This window comes from Grampus griseus (assembly GCF_964374135.1).
Source record: "Grampus griseus genome assembly, chromosome: 4".
Taxonomy (NCBI): domain Eukaryota; kingdom Metazoa; phylum Chordata; class Mammalia; order Artiodactyla; family Delphinidae; genus Grampus; species Grampus griseus.
This window is the reverse complement of record NC_138997.1, coordinates 19,599,410-19,619,172: the sequence shown is the minus strand read 5'-3', so window position 1 is coordinate 19,619,172 and position 19,763 is coordinate 19,599,410. Positions and strand designations below refer to the sequence as shown.

The 19,763-nt window shown below is 43.3% G+C and overlaps 1 protein-coding gene across 2 annotated transcripts in view; it reads right to left on the bottom strand.

The window, feature by feature from the left end:
- The window catches only part of NFKB1 (nuclear factor kappa B subunit 1), a 121,668-nt gene that overhangs the window by 6,372 nt on the left and 95,533 nt on the right, over window positions 1-19,763 (bottom strand). For both annotated transcript variants that reach the window (XM_082653173.1, XM_082653174.1), the window contains exons 12-20: window positions 19,111-19,254; window positions 17,740-17,829; window positions 15,836-16,021; window positions 14,518-14,659; window positions 10,796-10,910; window positions 3,955-4,156; window positions 3,341-3,510; window positions 2,901-3,003; window positions 129-253 (exon numbers count right to left, since the gene is read on the bottom strand). In XM_082653173.1, coding sequence (XP_082509299.1) covers window positions 129-253; window positions 2,901-3,003; window positions 3,341-3,510; window positions 3,955-4,156; window positions 10,796-10,910; window positions 14,518-14,659; window positions 15,836-16,021; window positions 17,740-17,829; window positions 19,111-19,254 — 1,277 coding nt within the window. The remainder of the gene's footprint in view (window positions 1-128; window positions 254-2,900; window positions 3,004-3,340; window positions 3,511-3,954; window positions 4,157-10,795; window positions 10,911-14,517; window positions 14,660-15,835; window positions 16,022-17,739; window positions 17,830-19,110; window positions 19,255-19,763) is intronic.

Genomic DNA, 19,763 nt, shown 5'->3' with positions numbered 1-19,763 from the left:
CAGACTTTCTTAAAAAATAACAGGCATGTGCTTTGGGGAGTAAAGACCGAGGAAGGCCACCTGCTCTGACGTCCCTGGACCTGGAGCTCCCTCAGGAGCAGCGAGCACACGGGCGGAGCCTCACTCACCTGCCAGCTGGTGGCCATATCCAGAGGAGTGGTTCCTGGCAGGACTCCTTCATCCTCTCCATCCTCGTCCCAAGAGTCATCCAGGTCGTACAGAGGCTCAAAGTTCTCCACCAGGGGATCTGCTCCTGCGAAGTCAAGTTAACACAGCGTTAGGTAAACCCACATCTTGTCAACTTCTAACTGCCTGCAGGGGTCAGAGTCTATAAACAGATAAAACATGTTTATTTATAAGCATATAAAACACATTTTCTACTGAAATATCCAGAAACCTTTTAAACTTAAAAATTTAAATTTAAATAAGTTCTAATGCATCTTGACTGTAAAGGTGACTGCAGATACCCCATATGGCCAAGGACACTTTCAAAAACAAAAGACCTGGAACACGCTGACTCTCACATTTGACGCTATAGGACAGTTTTCAAGTGAACGATGCATCTTTAACCTGAGGACCGACGGCAGCAGTTTACAGGGACCAGGGTGCACGCTCGGGATTAAGGTCCTAAATGTTCAAATTGATGCCCAGCGCCGCACGTTTCTCAGCCTCTTCACCTGCTGGCTCAAAAGAGCAAAGCTGCTGCTGTCTAGTGCCAACCTGTTCCGCTTTACTCCTGGGTACGGCACTGATCATTAAACGCAAAATGCCAAGAAAACCTTCTGGTAGGATGTGGAGTTGTTGAAAAAGTTAGGGCCAATCTTGGAAAATCTGGTCTGTTCCTTAGCCAGCAGTGAGAAACACCTGAAGTAACTCAAAAATTAAGGCTAGAGTTAACTTCTCAAAGGCTTAGAGAGACTATTTTATTGCTGCCTGATGAACAGTAGGAAGTTCAGCACGCTCCCCTTTTGGAAAGAGGACCTTGTTTTAGTTTTGCTGGGAGGACGTTTGACTCTTGACAACTTCAATAATAGGGGATAATAAATAATAATAGAGATAATAATAATAATAATGAGAGGATCTGCATGCCACTTCTTACTCTGTTCTCCCAGCTGCAGCCTGATCTCTGGGGCAGTAAGTGTCACCCGACCACAGAAACAGTAGAGAAACTAGGATGAACAATTTGCAGGACCCAAGATGGAGAAGCTTAACTAGGTCTGTTCCTTAAGTGATCTTCTTCATGACTCTGAGCTCAGGACTAGGATTTTGTTTTTGTTTTTAAATTTTGTTTTTAAATTTTGTTTATTTTTGTCTGCGTTGGGTCTTCGCTGCTGCGCGTGGGCTTTCTCTAGTTGCAATGAGCGGGGGCCCCTCTTCGTTGCGGTGCGCGGGCTTCTCATTGCGGTGGCTTCTCTTATTGCGGAGCCTAGGCTCTAGGTGCACAGGCTTCAGTAGTTGTGGCTTAGCGGGCTCTAGAGCACAGGCTCAGTAGTTGTGGCGTGGGCTTAGTTGCTCCCCAGCACGTGGGATCTTCCTGGACCAGGGCTCGAACCCGTGTCCCCTGCATTGGCAGGCGGAGTCTCAACCACTGCGCCATCAGGGAAGCCCAGGACTAGGTTTTTCTTCTGAGTTTCTTCATTTATATACTGGAGAAACTGCTACTTGCTACTCCTTTCATGGGATACTGAGAATTAGAGAGAAAGCATTCTTGGAAGGGTCAGAGCTTCTCGTCTGAAGGCATTTCTTAATTATAACCAGTGACTCCCCACACTATTCATCCACACTGCAATCATCGTCTCTTGTTCACGGGAACGTCAACTTGACAAAGGAGGAAAGAAAAGGCTGCTGCTTATTCGGGATGTGATGTCAGAAAAATGTAGTGCTGCCAAAGAAAAGGTTCTCATATTTTTCTGGCCTCAGTTTTTTTTAGAAGGTATTTAATCTTCTCTTTTCTTGAATTTGTGAAGCATTTATTTTCTAAAAAAAAATTTAATAACCTCTGAGGTAAATCACATAGGCCAGGACAGGCTTGAGATACCAATTCCATTAAACATTTTTTGAGGTTCTAAATACACAAGGCAGTAGAGATTCAAGGATGAGCAGGAATAATTTTTTCTGTATTTCACAGGAAGAGAGGATTGAATTGGAATAACACCTTCAAATCCTTGAGCAAAACAGGGGACAGAAACACAGCAGAGAGAATGGAGTCTGGAAGTTCAGGGTGACGAGGTGTGACTCACAGCTCTGCCCCTTACTGGGGCCCTGGGACCGGGATGCAGAAGTCTCTCTAGTCTGTTTCCTTGGCTATAAAATGGGGCTAATAATGGGCTTTGTCTCAAAGGGTTATTGTGGATTAAGTAAGACTAAATGAGACAGTGCGTGTGGAGTGCCTATAGCCCAACAGCCCAACAGCAGCTAGCGATGTTTAGTGCCTGGTACATGACAGTACTCAACACACCGCCCACTTGTTTCTTCCTATTACTCTGGCTTCTCAGGGACCTTTCTTGCAAAAGGAAGTCTTTAAATCATTTCTTATACCAATAAACTTTTCCTTCTGAGGACTTGTGACATGACCTGAGGTGGATACTGCTCCGAGTTCTACAAGGAATTCGATTCAACGTTAAGAGCTCTTGTCATGGGAGTCAATGAAGACAACCCACATCCAAAACAAACAGGTGAACTGGAGAGTAAAAACTAACGTGACTGTCAGCACGAAGCCCGGGACTACTAGTCCAAACAGTGCCTCTATGGCAGTTGGATGTGATTTGCCAGAGAACTTTTATTTACTTGTGCCTTTCTGCAGCGGGTCTGTGGCTTACGAAGGTGGCGTGGCTGCTCTACTGAGGCTGGGTTTGCATTCCTGATGACATTTTCCATCACCGACCGCCAGGCTCCCTTACCTGCTGCCTTGAGAAGAGCTGCCAGCCTCGTGGACCCTCTCCCAGCTGCTATGTGCAGGGGTGTAGTTCCGTCATAGGTGGTGCTGTCTACATGGGCATCACCCTAAAATCCCCCCACACAGAAAACGGTTAGTCCAAGGTTCTCTCGCCCTTTTGTCCCCGCCTCCCCCTGTCTGCATGGCTCCCCGGGTCATATTACCAGCCCTGTTGCTATTTTGGGCAGGCTCTGCCATTGAAGAAATCCCCAGTTAGAAATAACCAGGCAAGGGATGCCGGGAGAGCCTGAGCTGCTATTCTGAAGCGTCGAGTAGATAGAGTAGATGTTACAAAGGTGGAGCAGAATGTAGGGAGATAACCTGTTCGCGACATCATTCTTCGAAAAGATTTCCCCCAATCCCCTTTGGGAATTGAATGCAAAGGCAGGTAAGCGCATCCTTCACCTCCAGGAGCAGGCAGCCAGCCAAGGAGATGTTGTCGTGCTCCACGGCCAGATGCAGCGCCGTGCGCCCCGACTTCCGCTCCTGAGCATTGACGTCAGCCCCGGCGCCCACGAGCAGCAGCAGACACGGCAAGCTGTTGCTCATCATGGCCTCGTGAATGGCGTTCAGACCTGCAGCCCAAGCACAGGCACGGTCACGGGGAGGGAAGGCTGTCGGGGGTCAGCATGTCGAGTGCCAACAGAATCTCTCCTTCAGACAGTCTTTACAGGTGCTGTAAGTCAGTTATTCTGCATGTAAACCCAGACTCCTTTCACGTTCTCAGGAGACACTGAGAGCATATAAACATTCTCCGAATAACGGATGCTTTCTACATACCAAGACTGGTGTTTGCTCAGGCCTTTGCTTTTTCCTCCTACTGACTGCCTATTCCAAATCATCTTTAAAGGAATTAGCTACAGCCAGCAATGGAAATTTCCATAAGAGATGATGAATTCTAAGTGATTAAGGAAAGCACTTTGGGGTGCCAATCAAATAACACACATTTACCAGAGAGCTACTTTTTGTGTAGAAAGCAGACAGAGAGGGTTACACCATGATGTGTGACTGTCTCTTACCTTCCCCGTTGGGGTGGTTGATAAGTTGTGCTGCCTTCTTGTGCTTGAGTAAAATGCTGAGAATTTCATCGTGTCCTCCTTTGGCAGCCAGGTGCAAAGCAGAGTTACCCGAGCGGTCCAGAAGGGTGAGGTCGGCCCCGGCCCTCAGCAAGTCCTCCACCACAGCCTCCTGCCTGGTGATCACTGCCAAGTGCAAGGGTGTCTGGCGAGAATAGGCAGGAGATGACACTGGTCAGCGGCATACTTGTAACCCACAGGCTTATGAGCTGTGACTGCAATAGGTGGAGTCATACTGAGGGGCCATTTCTCATTCCCAGATTAACTTCTCACCTTTGCAAATGAGTTACTCTCTGTTCCACATCATATGCTAATGAAGTATTGGGATGGCCAAAAAAGTGCCTTTGGTTTTTAAAGTAAAAACCAAAGACACATTTTTCATTTTCGCCAAGAACTTTATTGAACAACGTATTCACCCTTTTGTTCCACTACCTTCTGCCATTTTTCAGGCAACTTCATAATTCCATCTTCCCAAAACTTTTTTTTTTTTTTTTTGCAGTACGCGGGCCTCTCACTGTTGTGGCCTCTCCCGTTGCGGAGCACAGGCTCTGGATGCGCAGGCTCAGTGGCCATGGCTCACAGGCCCAGCTGCTCCGCGGCATGTGGGATCTTCCCGGACCGGGGCGCGAACCCACGTCCCCTGCATTGGCAGACGTACTCTCAACCGCTGCGCCACCAGGGAAACCCTATCTTCCCAAAACTTTTTTATCTTTTTGCACAAAGAACTGTTCCAGGTGCCTTTTACAGTCTTCCAGGTAACTGAAATTTTTTCCATTAAGAGAATTTTGTAAAGACCGAAATGAAATCTGAAGGTGTAATGTCTGGTGAATACGGCGGATGAATCAGAACTTCCCGGCCACGCTGTAACAGTTTTTGCCTGGTTATCAAACAAACATGCGGTCTTGTGTTATCCTGATGGAAGATTATGCGTTTTCTGTTGACTAATTCTGGACGCTTTTAGTCGAGTGCTGCTTTCAGTTAGTCTAATTGGGAGCAGTACTTGTTGGAATTAATCGTTTGGTTTTCCAGAAGGAGCTCATAACAGAGGACTCCCTTCCAATTTCACCATATACACAACATCACCTTCTCTGGATGAAGACTGGCCTTTGGTGTGGTTGGTGGTGTTCATTTCACTTGCCCCACGATCTCTTCCATTCCACATTATTGTACAGTATCCACTTTTCATCACCTGTCACAATTTGTTTTAAAAATGGAACGTTTTTGTTACGTTTAAGTAGAGAATCGCATGCAGAAATAGGGTCAAGAAGGTTTTTTCCCCGCTTAACATGGAACTGAAACATCAAAGTGACTGACGTAACCCAGCTGGTGCACATGATTTTCAAAGCTTGATTTGGATATTCTGAGTATGTCGGCTATCTCCCTAGTGGTATAATGGTGATCGTTCTCAATTAATGTCTCGATTTGATTGCTATCAACTTCAACTGGTCTACCAGACCGCAGAGCATCGTCCAGCGAGAAATCTCCAGCACGAAACTTCGCAAACCACTTCTGACACGTTCAATCAGTCACAGCACCTTCTCCATACACTGCACAAATCTTTTCGTGTTTCAGTTGCGTTTTTACCTTTCTTGAAATAATAAAGCATAACAGGCCGAAAATGTTTTCCTTCCATCTTCAATATTAAAATGGCTACACAAAAAAATCACCAATTTTGGTAAGTCTTTTTTTAAATGCACGCTGATATGACAGCTGTCACATACAATCTAACAAAATTGTTTTGAATGAAGCTAAAGACAACCAAGTGCTGTGAGAGCCATCTTACGGAAAAAACCGAAGGAACCTTTTGGCCAATCCAATATATATACTGGACTAACATTTAGTCGTTCAATTATCAAGATTATTTTTTATATTTACAATTCTTAATAGCTTTCTTGTTTCTCACTACAGCCAAGTGATTGTTGATATGTTAACTCATCTATTAATAAATTTAGTTTTCTTGAATTTCTAAGGAGTCTACCTTCAGCTGAAAAATCATGTTAACAAATCAAATCAAGGCTATGGTTTTACTGAAGAAGTTTAAATAAACTGCCCGATAGAAACCAATTAACAAAGGTGCTGTCATTCTATACTGACATGGAAAAAAAATGTGCTAAATTAAAAACTACTGTTCCGTGGACTGGCTCCATGAGACCAATGGATAGAACTCTGCCACTCCCATTTTAGAGGATTCTCAAAGTCATACTAGGACCAGAGAACTACCTCTCACTAAGAGGGCTCGGATGGACAAACAAGCTGAGTTGCTGACACCTAATAAGTGTGTAAACAGTCCATTTGATTACGCTGCCCACGAAGCAGTACCTCAGTGAATGCAAATGAGATGTTTTGAAAACTGTGTGTTTTCAAAATCAGTTAAGACAGACACAATCATGGAAGTATCTTTCAAAGAACTGAGGCCACTGACACAGAACAGCAGTGTATTTTTATACAAGTCAGTCTATTTCACAGAAGCCTGTGAAATCCAGCCTGTCTAGTGACAATTTGCCTAAACTTTCCTTCTCAGTAAGCAGTTAGTGGCTGTAGCAGTGACAACAGGTGGGCCACCGACATCCTGGCCGGGGCATGGCACATGTAAACAGGATGAAAGATGCTTGTGCTGCCTAAGTCTCATTACAGTGATTATTTTTTTTATAATTAATTAATTTTTGGCTGTGTTGGGCTTTGTTGCTGCGTGCGGGCTTTCTTTAGTTGCGGCGAGTGGGGTCTACTCTTCGTTGTGGTGCGCGGGCTTCTCATTGCAGTGGCTTCTCTTGTTGCGGAGCATGGGCTCTAGGTGCGCGGGCTCCAGTAGTTGTGGCACACGGGCTTGGTAGTTGCGGCTCGCGGGCTCTAGAGCTTAGGCTTGTAGTTGTGGCGCACGGGCTTAGTTGCTCCGCGGCGTGTGGGATCTTCCCAGACCAGGGATCGAACCTGTGTCCCCTGCATTGGCAGGCGGATTCTTAACCACTGCACCACCAGGGAAGCTGCTACAGTGATTATTTAATATAACAGAAATGGATTTTTTTTCTAAATTTCCACTCTCACCCTTATTTTTTTCATCCCTTAGAACTATATCCTGGCTTGAAATGAATCATGTCCTCAGAACTTTAGACATTATAGCCAAGAGCCTTCCTCTCAAAAAATAAATAAGTAAATAAAAGCTGTGTTTATAATCAGATATGTTATTTGGGGAGATGGGAAAAGGAAAGAGAACGATACTGGAAAAAAGATCTGAAATCACATGATACCATTCAGAGATTTAAAATTATCTGTAGTTTCAATATAAGTTTCATATCATACAAAATCTCTTACCATGAGTAAAAAAAATTTTTTTAAGTTTTTTTTCCTATGATCCCATGAAGGTTTTCTATGACATTTTAGGCTTTAGATCTTAAACCCCAGGATTATATCTTAAGCAGTTACACAATGTAGGAATCCAGGAACTTTTCATGCCATGCCTGCTGGCATATGGACTTATGCAGACACTCTGCAGAGCCAAGTACACAAATGCCTCAGCAATCCCACTCCTGTCTGTGTATCTGACACAAATCCACAAGGGCACATGGGTGAGACTCTTCACTGAAGTACTGTCTGTGCAGGTAGGAAGAGAGAAGCTGGTTCAGTGTCCACTGTTGGGGAACAGGTACATAACAGGTGGAAGATGTAAACTATGGGATCCTCTTCAGGAGTAGAAACAAGGAACTAGCTGTACACACAGGTGCGTGGATAAATCGCATAAGCAGTGAAGGCAGAAATATAGTGACATGTAGCACAAAGCCACTTATGCAATTAAAAAATACGTGCATGGGGCTTCCGTGGTGGCGCAGTGGTTGAGAGTCTGCCTGCTGATGCAGGGGACGCGGGTTCGTGCCCCATTCCGGGAGGATCCCACATGCCGCGGAGCGGCTGGGCCCGTGAGCCATGGCCGCTGAGCCTGCGTGTCCGGAGCCTGTGCTCCACAATGGGAGAGGCCACAACAGTGAGAGGCCCGCAGAATGCAAAAAAAAAAAAAAAAATACGTGCATGAAGAACTATATGGACACACACAAATGAGTGTGTGTAAAACTGATGAAACCCAGATGAGATCTGTGGATTCTATCAAGGTCAATTTCCTGGCTTTGATACTGGACAAGAGTTATGCAAGAAGTTACCACTGGGGAAACTGGGTGAAGGGTACGTGGGACTCCTGGTACACTTTTTTTTTTTTGGTAACCACCTATAAATCTGTAATTGTATTTAAAATTTAAGAAAAAGGTTTATGCAAATCAGGAGCAGTATGTATAATATAATGTGGACTGTGTGTAAGGATATACTAAAATATCTGTCTATTTAAAGTTATATATATTTTTATGTAACCAATACCTGGGAAAATACTTATAAACACAATAGTTATATTTGGGAGTGGGGCTGGGAGACGTATATGCTGCCAGGGAGGGTAACCTTGATTCTCTAATGTATATCCTTATGTACTATTTTAAAAACTATGAATACATATTATATTTATAATAATTAGAAACATTAAACAATACATGCGCAAAAACCCCACTAATGTTTTACAGGAACATATGCAAATAAAACAGTTGATATCACACACACTGGAGTTGTTGTTTATGTTGTGGGGAGGGAAATGGGAGAGGAAAAGAGGGTTTAAAGGGAACAGGTTTCAGAAGTATTTTCAGAAAAATCTTAACCCTATGCACTTGGATTATTTTGAGTGTGTCTTTCTCTAGAGGGTGGGTGGCAGAGAGATTTGATCGTGACAGATGGCCACAGAAATGTACTAAGATTAGTGAAAGGTATTCTGGGAGAATGTTTAAGACAATTGCCAAATAATCCACATTACTTAGGGAACTAATTTCCCATCACGAATAGCTAAGAGGAAACGTTTACAACAGATAAATGAAAGTCTAAATCTTAGTGGGTTTCTAGTTCTCAAATAAAAGTTGCCATTGGGTGTGTGTGTAAGACCTAAAAGGCAAACCAGGGGGATCCCGAATCCTTGCCCATCAATGAGAACAACGTAAGGTGGGGAAAACGGACTTGCATTCTCCTGAGACTCCCCAAATCAGAAGGCACACAAGTGTCAAAGGTGGTGGTTTGAGAGTTTTTGTCTCCAGCACACTGGAGAGTCTCAATATATGTACCCAAATGATACAGTAAGGAGTTTGGCACATAATACATCACAACTACTAATATTCTGTTGTGCGGTGTCCTTTGCAGGTCCTATTTATAAACAGAAAAACAAGCAATTCCTTCAATCTGACCTCCAGGCAGTGAAGTTAAGCTGCCTTCGAAAGGAGGACTGAGAGGTGACAACGTCCCATTTCTAGTTTTATTTGTACACTTGGGATGGTGAAAAGGGACAATCAGTCCAAAAGCCTGCGAGAGTCAAGCTCTAAGGGCCAAATGACTTTCCAAATACCAGCAACACCCAAAATGGTATGAAAATCTGAAGAAGCTATCCTTTACATATATGTCTAAAATTAGACCTCGTCCTAGTTATTTTATGAGTCAGTGAAGAATCCCCAACTTCATTTTTCCTTTGATCTTAAGCATGACAGCCAAAGAAGAAGCCTAACGCCTTACATCCATTACTTTCCCTTATCGGGAAACACCTGTCCACAGATAAAAATCTATCGAGAGATACATGTAAACATTTCAGGACTTCTGCTTTGAGGAAATAAAAATGATTCACATCACCTGCTTTAAAAAGTTGAGAACTGGAACAGACACCTTTACTGTGTAAATAATTACGCATGATGGCTGTCTGTATTTTTAGAGTAAGGGATGTGCTCGACTCAGGCATCCGAGCATACCACAGAGGCCAAGGAAGTTTGGGAAGTCACTCTGGTTCGTGTGAAGAGAAGGAGAAAACAGGAAAGCCGAGAAGGCGGCAAGACCAGGAGTCTGTAGAGAAGACTGAGGGGGCCGGGGAAAGGCAGCAGGAAGAGAGAGTGCCCCGGGAGGGAGGAGGGAGCAGCTCTGGAGAGCGGAACCCTGCTCACGTCCTGCTTGTTTGGTCCCTTAGCCAGACAGGTTGGTCCAGGTCTGCCGGCTCCCTACACCCAGCATCCAGGCTTTGGTTCTGTCCAACAGTTTTAATCTCCTTTCCTCACCTGAAATCTGCATGTGCCCAACAGGCAGCCTCACTGAGTCTCCAGTCAACTCCCCTATCTGAAATATTTGAAGACCTCTGTAACAGAGGTCCCGAAGCTGCTTTTGAACCCACCTAATTTCTGTGTAAACCTGATTTGGGCAAATCCCTTTGGTGTCCCCTGTTTTCTTCACCTTGAGCTTTCTGTTTCTGCAAGACACTTCTTCCTTCTCAAGCAACCTTTTTACCTTTCTGTATTCTGATTCAGCACCCTTCATTTGATATGCATTTAATCTAGATGCTGTCAACATGTTTAGCAGACTTCAAAATTCTTGTAAATCACTAGCTTTTCAAACTTAACTTTTCTTCAATTGCATTTTTTCTTGACAGATGTGACGTATTTATTCTATGCTGGATCGACTGCTTTGGCAGGTTTCTGAAGTTTAAAGTTTGCAGTCCCCCAGCAGGATGCTGGATTTCATTGTGGGGTGACTGCTATTGCACCCACAGATCAAAGGATCCTAATTCATAAAAGAACATTCCCATGTAATGGGCTTTTAAGATATTACCTTCAGAGACATTTTGTTTTATTAACTGTTAACGTTATATGCTACTGTTAAGAAACACGCACGCACGCACACATGTACAAACGATGGATTTTTATACAGTTGTCTCCTCGATATTTCTGCTTACCTGGTAGAGATCATTTCTCATGTTGATAATTTCTTCAGAAATCAAGCCAGATGTGACTTCTAGCAGATCTCTCACAAGCTGAGCATGAAGGTGGATGATTGCTAAGTGTAAGACACTGGAACAAAAATATAGTGGCAATAATCAACTAGACTGTTCATGGAAAAAAAAAAAAAGATTCCCAAGGTAGGATTAGACTCCCAGACTGTATCTGGCTCTCATACCTAGTTTTCTTTGGCCCCCAGGTGTCTCGAATCTATGAAACATCTTGTATCCAAGGTGGGGAGGCTTTACTGCCTACTCATTTCCAGTACCTGCCTGCTCTCTGGTCTCTGGGGACATTCAGTTTGGACCCTTGAGGTGTAAAGGAACCCGGGCTTCGAGACACAGAAACCTATGTTCAAATCCCAGCTCTGCCTCTGTGCCTTGCACTTGCTCCTCTGACTTTTCCCTGACTTACCCCGACACACAGGTGACGTGTGTAAAATGGCTGCACTAGGATCTGTTCAGAAGAGTGTAGATATCTCCCGTAGCTCTGCCACCTCCTCCCGAATACAGTGTGGTGGCTTTTTAAGATCTTCCTAGATCCCAAGAGGGGAGAATGGAGTCAGGCTCTTAACTATGGGGAGAAGACTCTAGACGCAAACTTCTGAAGGAACAATGTAACTGTATCTCTCCACCGAGTCAGTCCCTCTGCCTGCAATGGTTTTGCTCCTCTTCTCTGCCTCAGCGGCACCTCTTTATCCTGCATATGCCAGTGCAAACCTTACATCCTTGGAGAAGACTTCCTCAACTTCCTAGGCAGAGCAAGCTGCCTCCCCTCAAGTTTACTGCTTGGTTGAGCGACTGCAGTTTGCTATACATCCTCCTCTCTGGCCTGTGATCCTCTCAGAGGCTGGTTCCCTCTGGGTCAGCCTTATAGCCCTGGCACACAGTTTAGGCACTAAAATAAGGACGACTGAACAAACTTAGGGCGAACACTAATGAGGCTGAAAATATTGGCAGGTGCCAATCATCACTCCTAGGAACAAATTTTTTTAATTGTTAAGAAAACTTAAAATTAATTGGAAACGACTCAACAATAAAAAGTGGCTACTATTTGTTTAGAGCTTCTAATACCAGACCACACCAAGCACTTGACATACAGTATCTGACTAATCACAACAACAATCTTATGAGGTAGGTGATATTATCCTTATTTTTCAGGTGATGAAAGTGAGACTTACGGGTATAATAGAACTCAATCCAGGTCGTATATTAAGTCCAGGACTGTCTTGCCCCAAAGCCATCTCTTAATCCCTTAAGCTCTCCTGCTTCAGGGGCACATGGGCACTGCTCTGTAGAGTTGCAGATGCACATGCAGGAGGATGAACCCTCCGAAGTATGGACAGGTTATGATGCAGAGCACTCTGAGGATCCCAGGGAGGCAGTACATACGGGATTTGAGGCACAGGCTGGCTTTTCTCTAAAGATATTAGGTGTCATTTTATTCAGGCCACCTTCTTGGAAATAGCAAGTGTATATTACTTGGGATTAACATTGACTCAGGAGAGCCTGAAAAACTAAAGTGCGACTTCGTTATTTGAGAGATTTTTTAAATGAATGATTTCAGGGTTTCAGTCCTGTCTTTTGAACCGTAGGGCTGGAAGAAGACTGCTGAAAAGGGCCCAAAGTCTGACGCAGACATGATGCACATGTACCAAGAAAAAGGTCGTACTTCAAAAACTGCCTAAAAATTTCCATGTGCAGCTCAGCACTTTGTAGCAGAAGCACATTCCCCCTCCCCCATAGATTTTCACACCCTCGTGGGAATTTCCCCAGTACCAGAAGCTTTTTTATTTTTTTTCTTCATTGTATTTTCTGTGATGACTAACGGCCACAGGATTCAGATTATTAGCTGAATACGATAAACTCAGTGAAAACAAGGGGCTGAGCTGTGAGGCCAAAAGCTATCCCTTGTCTATATTCTTACGAGGACTCCTTGGTCTCCCCAGGTCTCACCCCTCTGGCCTCCAGCTGCGACAAGCCTCGCAGGCCTGCTTGCGTGAGTATGTTTGGGGTCCAGGGCGGGGACTCTAAGGGTTCATCTCCTGCTTGGGCAGGGAAAGCCACCTCCCCAGCCTCTCCACATGCATCCAGGTCCTTACACACGTCTATACCTTCCCCTCAGTGCCCTCACCTGAATGCATGTGCCTGTGTCCCTTTCCACAATCCTCCCTTCGAACACCAGCAGTCCCTTTCTAACTTACCTATGCTCGTCTTTCTTAGGCTCATCAGCAGGTCCCTAAAAAAGTCACCTGAAATGCTACTGTCCTGTCTTGGTTAACTGCTTTCTCTTGTGATTATATGCTATTGAATGCTAAATGGATTATTTAACCCTGTAAAAAACATTCTGCTGTTCATGACTTTACACAAAGAAGGCTGTACTGGTTCCTCTCGTACTGTATTAACGAGGCCAGTGGTTACACCACATCCTTGGTTAAGCTGCAAGGAATGAGAACAAAGGTCTCTGTCTGAAACCCTGAGGCTGGCACTTTCCTAAAGCATTTGGTTCAGTGTTTAAACTGAGGTTTAAAACACAGCGCCCAAGAGCTCTTCCACAGAGAAGGATTTCTCATTGCTGACACTATTTTGGGAAGGTTTTAGATAAAGCACTTGACTTGGATTTGAGGGCTGCTGTCACTCGTTATTTTTATAGGCTTTTGAGATCATTTTAGAAGTCTCAATGAAAGGACTAGGAGAACCGTTTTAGAAAGAAGCCAGGTGTCTTTGCAAATACAAGCTCAGTAACAGCAGGAATGGGAAGCACGGTGCTTGGAATGTTAGACTCCCACACAATGCGGGTTAGAGCAGTCACAGGAGTCGGATTCCGTCACAGCCTGGTGACCGTCAACAGAGGCAGTAGAAGAGGAACCAGTAACTGGGAGAGCATGACAACGGCCTCCTAATGGTTTTGTTGCTGCTGTTGTGCTGTCTCTACTGGGCTTTTCCTTGAGAATATTATCATGACAAATATGCAGCGGGGATAACAAGCGCTTTAGGGATTTGGTAAGACCAAATTTTATTATATTATTCGAATAAATAAAGCAAATATTCCTATTCCAATAAATAAGTGCTTGTTTATTAAATATGATTCTAAATCGTATTCCAACAAATCAAGCAGGGCTTTTCAAAAAGTACCATTCCCTATATACACTACCAAACGTAAAACAGATAGCTAGTGGGAAGCATCTGCATAGCACAGGGAGGTCAGCTCAGTGCTTTGTGACCACCTAGAGGGGTGGGATAGGGAGGGTGGGAGGGAAGGGACATGCAAGAGGGAGGGGATATGGGGATATATGTATATGTATAGTTGTTTCACTTTGTTATACAGCAGAAACTAACACACCATTGTAAAGCAATTATACTTCAGTCAAGATGTTAAAAAAAAAAAAAAAGTACCATTCCCCACACCCATCTTAGTTTTCTCGCCCAGAGTGCTGTACTCTTAGATGAGTATCCTTGCTATTTTAGAGCCCAAGAGGTGACAGCCACAGGACAGGAGAAGGAGATTGTGCCACTGTGCCACTCAACCTTACTGACACATTATTTTCCTTGAGAGGGTGTTTCAGTTGCAGGACCCAATAACTTTGATCAAGTCTTCTCATTTCTAGCCAGCATGCATACAATACTTTTCTCTCTTCGCCCCTTTAAAACAACCCTTGTTTGCAAAAGTTCTGACTTACCTGTCCCCATTCTCGTCCTGCACTGCAGTGAGATGGCGCTGGACAGCCAGCAGCATCTTCACATCTCCTGTCACTGCGTAGTCAAAAAGGGCATTGGCATGCTGCTTGGCAAGCTGCACAGCCTTCTCCAGAAAGAGGTTATCTGCAAGGCAGTGGATCACGATCACAGTTGAGTTTCACTCGACTTGCTCTACAGGAATGCCATGCTTGAGGCCACGACTGTCGGCATCAGTGTTCTGATACCCTGAGACACATCGACTTAGTGGAAAATGCTCCTTTTGGGGCTTCTGGGTTGTGCTCACTAGAAAAAGCACAGCTGGACATTGGCTCACTGACAAATATAGAGGCTGACCTCAAAAAAATCTGTCTACAGTCTGTTCGGGGAAAAGAAATACAGAAGTTTCTGTTATCTTAAGGGGAACAATCAATCTCCAAATAATGTTAACTGGGTTTTGCCACAATTGTAAATAATCTCTTGGTGAAATAATCCTTCATGGGAGTCTTGAACAACTCTCTTGTTAGGCAAAAAGTGTCAAAAATCAGTCTCTGCCGCAGAGATACAGACTCTCCAAGAGCCATTGGTGTTTTTGTAAACTTTGCTTCCTGAAGGTCAACGGGAGGAAAACTGTGGCTTGCAGGTCAAATCCAGTGTGTGGCCTGCTTTTATACGGCCCCCTAGCTAAGCATGGTTGGTACATTTTTGAAGGGGTGTTAAAAAAAGAACATGCAATAGAAACCATATGTAGCCCACAACTCTACATATTTACTATCTTTCTCTTACAGAAAAAGTCTTCCAGGCATAATCTAGGATGACCTAGACCCATGACACATACTCTAATACGTTCTGGTTCCAAATATGCACTGTCCCTCCTAATCCTAATTCTTCAAAGAAGGCATCAGGATAAAGGGAAAAGTCCTTATTTTCAGGCGAAATTCCACTTCAGTATGACAGTCGAGAGAAGGGAGACTGTCAAAGTTATGCAAACTGCTCTCTCTTATCTGTGGTGGAAATGATTTAGGTTATCTCTCGTGATACCCTAAAACTGCATGACCACGACTGGAGAAGCACGTGTAAATTTATGTACTTTATATTCATATATAACACTGGGAAAGTGGAAATCCCAGTGTGAATAAAATAACCTGGCACATGCTTTTCGAAAGGCACACAGGGCTCTGAAGAGCACGCTGAACTAGATGTTGATGTATCGCCTTGAGGTCAACAGAAAATAAACCTGTCTTCTGGAAATAGGTTGTCCACCTAGAACTGACCCACGCCCTCACCAAGCAGTACAGTGCAGTCCTCTGTGTGCTCACTCACCCTGGGAGCTGTGCTTCTCCTCCTTTACTCCTACTGAGTACGCCAGATCAGCCTCAGTGCCCCGCTTGCAGGACGCTTTATCTTGCTTGGTGGTCTCTGCTGCCTGCCCGGAGAGATTTATGGCCTCTCTGTCATCACTCTTGTCATAACCTTCAGGGTCATTTTTAGATGAGGTGTCTATGGATCCTAAGATAAAAGCAAAAATTCAGCTTTTTTTCCTCAGTAAAATCTATTAATTAAGTTATAATTCACTGTTTCAGCAAAGGTCAGATAAAGGTAGGAGGCAGGGTTACTGCAAAGGGAAAAGAAAAACAACAATTTAAAATTCCTTTTAAAATGGTCATAAGTAACACGTTTTGGAGCTATTTTAAAGTCACTTGCAAAAAACTTTTTTTAAATTGAGTTATAACACTGTAATAATTTCAGGTGTGCAATATAATGACTCAGTCCTTGTACACACTGCACAATGATCACCACAGTAAGTCCAGTTAACGTCCATCAGCATATATAGTTACAAATTCTTATTTCTTGTGCTGAAAACTTATTTAAGACCTTAAAAAAATTTTTTTTTACATTTCTAAAAATGTACACCTCATTCTGTTTATCTGTAAAGGAGAAAAATGAAATAAAGCTCTTCTAGGAATTGCAAGGAAGTGGAATTTTTAAAGTTCTTGAAAACAGAGCAGCTATTTTTTTCCCTACTGCTCAAGCAGGTTGTGAAGATGTGATCTCAATTCATATTCTTTGGTGTGGGAGCTATCCAGTGCACTGTTTCTGATCACAATCTTTCAGGTCCTACTATGCTACCTGACAGCTACTATGAGAACACGGAGATTTTACAGGCAGACCTGGTTCAAATCCTGGTTCTGCCACGAACAGATAGGTACCTTCAGTGAGTGAATGATCATTTCTGAACCTTGGTGTGCTCTGTCTGTAAAATGAAGACACTAATATTTTCCTTACAGAGGAATCATAAAGATTACAGTTAAAACATGTAAAAGCACCTGACGTAAAACAGGTGTTGAAATACATGAGAAGACCTTGTTGTATTATTTCTTCAATGAGTACACTAAAATGGACATGTAACAGAAGTATGAACACATGATGTGACAACTGCTAATTAGGGGATACATTTTTTGTTGTTGTAAATTTATTAATTTATTTTTGGCTGCACTGGGTCTTCGTTGTTGTGCGCGGGCTTTCTCTAGTTGTGGCAAGCAGGGGCTACTCATTGTGGTGCGTGGGCTTCTCATTGTGGTGGCTTCTCTTGTTGCGGAGCATGGGCTCTAGGCACGTGGGCTTCAGCAGTAGTGGCACGTGGGCTCAGCAGTTGTGGCTCACGTGCTCTAGAGCGCAGGCTCAGTAGTTGTGGCGCACGGGCTTAGCTGCTCTGCGGCCTGTGGGATCTTCCCGGACCAGGGCTTGAACCCGTGTCCCCTGCATTGGCAGGTGATTCTTAACCACTGTGCCACCAGGGAAGCCCCCAGGGGGATACATTTGATGAGAAAAGACCATCCCTATAAACCTCTAAGTGTCTTCAAAAGTGTAGTATTTAAGAAAAAAGAGAGAAAACAGCTAAGTTTGGTGACTTTTTTATGTTTGAATAGTCAAGTCTCTCCATATCCCTATTTAATGTTCTTTTCTTTCCCCTGTTCATGCCACGTACAAAGTAAATGTATAAATTTAAATATAGTATCAGGAATAGAATCTATACTCTCCATAGGAAATAATAATTTTTTGGAAAAGAAGTATCTTCTTAATTTACTGGCATTCATCAATTTTTTTTCAAGATAATGTTGTGGTGAGTAATGATTAAAAAAAAACGTTTTGGCTTTAATTAATTTTTAAATAATTTTTTTCGTTCTTTTCTCAGTACAAAAAAAAAAAAGAAAAGTGTTACTTACCATGCTTCATCCCAGCATTAGATTTAGTGGTTCCAGGGTGGAAGGTAATTCCACCATATGTAGGAAATCCATAGTGTGGGAAGCCATACCCTGAAATGGCAAGCAAAACAAATGAAACCTCATGATGATTTTTTAAATAAAAAGAAACTCAGCAAACATTACTGTCCCTCCCTCTGGTGAGAACAGGCTTTGGTGTGCCCGACACGGTCCTTCTGTTGAGACTTAGTGATAAGGCACATCACTGGGGGTGCTGGGACGATCAGAATTCGACTCTGGCCAGGTTACATTTTTGGCAACCCAGGCAGACCCCAGGCTCTGGGCAGCGTGGAGGAGCTCATGCTGGAGAAAGTCTCCCACTCCTGCATGGAGGGGAGAGGCTAACGGTGAGTGGCTGCCACCCAGACTCAGACTTGCTGACACAGAAGACAGTCAAGTAACCCCTGGAGGGAAAAACTGAACAAAACAAAATACAGAAACATATACTGGCTCCTCAAGAGAAACATGCCCCCACTGGTTACTCTCATGCGTTTCTGCTGGAAGCACAAGCTGGTAAAACTCTGGGAAGCAGTGAGTGTTAGTTGTCGTACTCTCTGACGTAGTAATTTCACTTCAGAGAATCTAATTTACAAAAATTATCTGGAATAAAAGAAAAGCAATGTGGATAGAGGAGTTCAGTGCAAACGTTTTAGATAAGAAACAGGAAATAATCTTCAAGTAAGTTATACTACGGTTTGTTCATTTGATGAATTATTACAAGTCATTAAAATGATGCTTAAAAATGATGCTTATGTAAAATTTCTATTACCATCGGGAAATGCTTATGTTAAACCGTTAGGAAAAAGCAGCATACATGACTCTATACACAATCGTGATAATAAATAGGTCATACGAGTAAATGGATTAAAACACTATGCAAAATAAGGATCACAGCTGTGCTTGGAGAAATGTATAAATATGTATTATAATGTATGTACCTGCCAAAAAACAATAGTTAATCTTTGATGGCAGGATTTTATGTATCTACAACATAGTGCAAATATAATATGAAACCTTTCCAATGTTCCCAAAGAATACCAAGACAACTGTACCAAAAAACAAAAAAAAAAGGAGGGGGGAATATACCAAAATGTTAAGAGGTATCCTTTGGGTAACTGGCCTTCGTGACTTTTTTCCTTCTTACAGTTTTTGGTATTAATCTATCTACATATTATAAGATGAACATGCATTTCTTTGGAAAAAAGTTTGCTGGGAAATTTTAAGTCATGTAATATATCATGTTCAGTAATGTCACAACACTCAACCCATAGACAAGGAAATCTAGGAGAAGAAAATCTGCCCTTTCAGATGTGAAAGAACAGGCTTGGTTCGTACCTGGGCCGGTACTTCCAGCACCACCGCCTCCACCGCTGCTGCCGAACATGCCTCCACCTCCAGCTCCCGCCCCACTGCCGCCACCGAAACTATCTGAGAAATTGGGCATGAGCTTCTGCCGTTTCCTCTGCACTTCCTCTTTATCTGTATTTAAAGGAAGAGAAACCAGAGGAGAAAAGATTGATTCAGCTCCACTACTAGCCACAGAGAGAATACTGATTCTGATGGTATTTTTAAACATCTTAAAGGGAAATAGAAAGCACCCAAGGAGGAAGAGACGCCAAATGTCAAGAAGCATTATATTTATTCCAATAAGCACAAAGACCAAGAGCCAGCCTCAGAGGGACCACAGAACAGTACACACCCAAATTCTCTCTGCCACTGTTTCTTAAGTCCCCCCTGTCATTCAAGTTAGTGAGAGACTAGACTGCCCATCAAAGATGAAGAGACTGCAAATACTGAATGAGAACAGCATTACTGAGCATTTTCACTTGGTCATACAAAACAACTGTTACTAATCAGCTAACATTTATTATGCGTCTACAATGACCTAAGTGCTGAGGATAAAGAGAAGTATGACATCATGTCTTTGCTGTCAAGAACCCTCCAATATAATTTTAAGGTTGTAGGGGAAAGACTTAGAGACGAAGCAC